Source organism: Corvus brachyrhynchos, unplaced genomic scaffold (genome assembly GCF_000691975.1).
Source record: "Corvus brachyrhynchos isolate BGI_N302 unplaced genomic scaffold, ASM69197v1 scaffold65, whole genome shotgun sequence".
NCBI classification, from domain to species: Eukaryota; Metazoa; Chordata; class Aves; order Passeriformes; family Corvidae; genus Corvus; species Corvus brachyrhynchos.
In genome coordinates, this window is record NW_008238365.1 from 537720 (window position 1) to 542519 (window position 4800).

Consider the following 4800-nt stretch of genomic DNA (forward strand, 5'->3'; position numbering starts at 1 on the left):
CCCGCCTGTCCTGCTGATAGACAAGACTTTTCAGGAAAAAGGCTCTTTGATTTTGGCACAATTACTCCCAGGAATCTGAAGTTTGAGGAGCGAAGGCTCTGGGAACTGAGAGCTCCCGAGGAGCGGACTGGGAAGATAAAACAAGGGGAATTTTTGAACGAAAATGACGCTTGCCTTTAAAAAAAGCTGCTTTTTCTTTAATGAGCTCAGAGCAGTTCTAGCTACCCTACTTGCAGTATCCACTGAGGACAAAGCCTCAGGCTCAGTGAAATACCCACTTCCAAAGCCCTGAACACGTGCAGATCCTCATCCAAAGGATGTTCGCTGTTTGCTGAGGGGCCGGGAGCTCTGTCTGCTGGAAAGGAGGGGAGGAAGTCGAGAGTCCACGCCACGCTCCCAAGAAAATGTGAAAAATGTGAGGGCAGTGAAAATTTTCCATTTTACAGAGCTGGGAGGAACTGCCTCCCTTCCCTCCTCCCTGGGGGCCACAGCTTCAGCTCCTGCTGCAGATCCCTGAGCCTGGGCAGCTCTTAAGGAAAAATTCCACCGGGGAAAGCGGAGCCAGACCAGGCAGCATCCGATCTTAGCGAGGCAGGCCTTGGCAGCACCTGACACTGCTGCACCTTGCAGGAGCCCTGAGGCCTGGGAGGAGGAGCTGAGCTGCCCTCCCTGTCCTGCCAATAAGAAAAACCCTTACAAACATCTTACCAAGATTTAATGTACATTTATTCTTAACACGTGGAACATATAGTATAAAGATTTCATACTGAATAAATGATATTCATTAAGCCAAAAAAGGAAAAAAGGGAGGAATTTACATCAAGTTTTTAGCTACATCGTCTGAAATACAAATATGCAGAATTCATCACTGAAAAATCTCAATTGTGTTTCTTCATCAGGAACTTCAACTGAACCTAGAACTTTTTCACACCTCGATTAGAAAGAAAACAAAAACAGGAAAAAATAAACTATAAGTTGATTGGCTGCTGAGACAGCAATGACTTTATACACAGAGACCTGTACAGCATCCTTCAGGGAGGGATGTCTGGCAAGAGATTAAATAATTGTGTCTCGCTTTTGCAGGTCATCAACTCGTTAACTCGTCATACTATAAAGGGGTGGGGAGGGGGACAAAACTGCAGGAGTCTCAGGGTATGTGCAATGTACAACGTCATATATATATACACACGTGGCAGCGCTGGGCTGCAGCTAAAGGTTAAAACCAGTTCTAAGAGGTGATCTCAGGGTTATTCATACAATCAAGGAGGAAGAGAGAAAGAGGTCAGGGTGTTGTAGGTTCACACATTATACTTTGGGGGAAAAGCCTTTTTTTCTCCTCAACATTAACTAAAAACATTTTTAAAAACTACAGCTTGCTGCTGATCCAGCGTTTTTTTCTTTTTTTTTTATCCATGTGAGACATTATTACAGTATGTTTACAGTTTAAGGTGTACAGTACATGGAGTTCTACACGCTACTGCACAGGCCTCCCTTGGACAAGGTCTGTTCACAACTGGTAACTTCTTGGTTCCTGCAAGATTGTGAATGTACAACGATAAACCACACAGCGTTCAGCAGTCACTTTTTGTCCTTCAGAGTTTACCATTAAAAACAGTTATGAAAGTGGTGCCTGTCAATGGGATAACACGGCAAGTCGTCTTTCCCCAAACTCACTGTAAACGACAGTAACTTTGGTTAAAATAAAAAAAGTCTTCTATGTAGACAGAACTTTGTCTCCTTTAATAAGGGATTCAGGACAAATTTGAAGGGCAGGGAAGGGGGAGAGGGGCCGGGGACATCTTTCCCCGAGGGAGAAGCAGGACAGCGCAGGGCAGACAGTGGATTCTGAGGTGGTTTTGCATAAATAAAGGGCAACAGTCAGTTTCTAAGTTCTCCACTCACGCACACGCACACGGGGGCTCGGATCCCACAGCTGTCATGACTGGCCAATTAAAAACAGTACATCACAAATAACTTGTGAAACCAAAGAGTTCATCAAAGGCGACACGGAGATGTCCAAGAGCCGCGACTCGTACAAGGTGAACTCCGAGTGGTTCTCGTCCACCTTGGCCAGGGCCAGCAGCGCGCGGGCGGCGCGGCGCATCATGTCCACGCTGGTGGCCTCGAAGGGCGGGCTCTGCATGTGCATCAGCCCCGCCTGGCTCTGCTGGAACTGCGTGGCGGCCAGGCTGTCCTCCAGGAAGCCCAGCAGGTTGCCGATGCTGCCCTTCTGCACGGCGATGGCTCTGGCGGCCAGGCTGTCCCCCTGCGCCAGGTTGGCCAGCAGCACCACGGCCATCTCCCGGCACACCGGGTTCTTTCTGTCACTGAGGAACCGCACCATGGTGCTGTACAGCTTCTCCAAGCGGCTGAACGGGGGCGTGGCGAGGATCAAATCCACGTTGTTGTCCTGGATGCTGAGTTTGCTGAGTGTTTCCAAAACCAGTCTCTGAGGGGAGAGGACAGCGTTGGGTCCCAGTGTCGGAAAGGGATCCTGGGCCTCTGCTGAGGGACACACTGCCCAGTGGAGGAGTCCATCCAGGATAGGCAAACAGATGCTTTCCGGGTAAGGGGAGAGGTCCAGCTGCCCAGAAATGTTGGCCAACGTGACCAGTGTGTTTTCACGCAGCATCTCCAAACAGTCCCACCACCACTCCACCTTGTTGCAGCTCACCCCTTGGTCCTGCTCCTCCTCTTTCTCGTAGGTCAGGGGGGCCTGTTTGCGTTCTGGATGCTTGTGGTGTAGGAGGATCAGTTTCCCTAGAATCAGCAGCAGCCCGGGGTGCTTGGACATTTCAAAGTCATTGCCCGGCACAAAGGATAAACTCCTGATGATGTTGGAGACGCAGATGCAGAGCATGGCCAGAGAGTCCTGCCAGTCCAGGAGGGTGCAGAGCGGCGTCTCGTCCTTACTGTGGGGTTCATCCTCCAGGATTTTTATATTTCTGTGGCTCTGAGCTGGACTGATGACAAAGGGAAACTTGCTGCTCTCCTTCGCCGTTTCCAAAGCTTTGACCTCTTCCTCTTCCCCTGCCAGGGAGCCCGGGCGTGCCGAGAGCATGTCGTCCATGGTGGCAGTTATCCTCTTCTCCGAGGAGCCGTCGGGCAGAGGAGCCTCCCCTTCCCTGGTGCTGGGGTTGCTCTCGGCTGCTGAACGTTTCCTCAAGGCAGAGGAGCAGGAAGCTCGTTTGTGAGGCAAGGGAAGCTCGGTCTTGCTCTCGAAGTGTGTCTGGATGTGCTCCGTGGTGTCCCCGCCGCCGATGCGCCAGTGCAGGAGCCCGCTGTCGAACTCCTGCACCCGCCCCAGCTTGTCCGAGTAATCCACCACGAAGGGGTCGTTCTTCTGCACCACCTTCACTGGAAGCTTGTCAAATTTACTCACGAGCTTTTCCTCGCTGCTCTCTAGAGGTACTTTGTCCTTGCTCGAAAACGCAGCCTCCTCCTCTTCCTCATCCTCCTCTTCCTCCTCACAGTTCAGGTTCCGTGGCTCATCGTCCTCCTCCCCTTCTTCAGGGGAGGAAGCTGAAGATTTGCAGAACCTTTCAGGATCTAATAGTGTTCTTTGCCCTGGGTCTCCTACCTCGTATTCCTTCAGGATTCCAAAGATCTCTATCAGGCAGCGCCGGAAATATTCCACCAAGAGTTCCAGCAAGCCTGGCAGCTACAGGGGAGGAGAAAAACAGGAGGGGAGGAAGGAACAGCGATCAGAAAACAACTCAGGCCAACGCACGCAGGGCAGAGAGTTTAACCAGTGCTGGCAATTAATGGGTCTTCCCATGCTGGCAATAAATGGTGCAGAAGAGAGGTTTTTGTCCTCTGAGAAAAGGGACAGAAGCAGACACTGGCTGTCAGTACCCAAACCGCCCCCCCTGCACACACCCTGCGCTCTCGGTTGTATCTCCCCCCGTTAACTCCCAGGGAGGGCCTTTGCACACACAGAGATCACTCAGGCCAGGGAGTGACCGCTCACAGCTGCCCACACCCCACGCTCCAGGTACAGGGAGGCTGCAGGAGCTGCTCGTTGCCACCTTGCTGACAGAAACCCCTGCAGCACCAGCACTTCAAAGACCTGTCCCAGAGAGCATCTGCACCCACCTGGCTGAGGTTGAAGGTCATTATGCTGTTGTCATCATAGAGCAGGATGTTTATGGTATCTAAGGCCCACGTACTTTCAGCCAGCAGCCCCGACTTCAGAGACATCATCACTCTCCAGGCTTCAGGAGTTCCTGTAACATAAACACATGATACTTCCAGCTCCTGGAGTTTCAAAACAAAAAGGAGACACTTGATACTGCTTTTTGGACCCGTGAAGAGCAGAGCCTGGTTAAGATGACGTACAGGCTGTGTCTGGCACCAACCTGCCCGTAGGCAATGCCAGAACGGGGGCTCAGAACACAATTAACCTGCAAAAATGCCAGTTTTTTTCAAAGCCAGCAGAGCCTTTCTGCTTGGCAAGACTGTGCCAAAGGGCCAAGGCAGCACCAATCCCTCAGAAGGCTCCAGCAGAAAGGTAGGAGGTTCCTCTTACCGATATCTTTTGCTGTCAGCCGCCTCCTCTGCTTCAGCACAGGTTGCGTGGCTTCTACCGAGCCCGGCGGGAAGGTGATGTCCCGTCGGATCATGGGGGGCTGGACAGCTGCTGGTGTGATGTGTGAGGCAGGCACGGGCGGCCCTGCCTTCTGCATCTTCATCCCCGAGTGCAGGAACGGAGATTTACTGGGAGAAGTGCGGTTCTCCAGAGGTCTGGGCAGAGGTGCTGGGCTGGATACCTGAGGAATGTGATTCTGCATGCTGGGGGGG

At 52.0% G+C, this 4800-nt stretch overlaps 1 protein-coding gene across 1 annotated transcript in view; it reads right to left on the reverse strand.

Moving 5' to 3' along the window:
• Positions 1 to 704: 704 nt before the first annotated feature.
• Positions 705 to 4800, reverse strand: part of ARID1A (AT-rich interaction domain 1A) — a 34725-nt gene continuing 30629 nt past the window's right edge. The window contains exons 19-21 of the mRNA XM_008635147.2: positions 4529 to 4799; positions 4096 to 4226; positions 705 to 3661 (exon numbers count right to left, since the gene is read on the reverse strand). Coding sequence (XP_008633369.1) covers positions 1937 to 3661; positions 4096 to 4226; positions 4529 to 4799 — 2127 coding nt within the window. The 3' untranslated portion in view covers positions 705 to 1936. The remainder of the gene's footprint in view (positions 3662 to 4095; positions 4227 to 4528; position 4800) is intronic.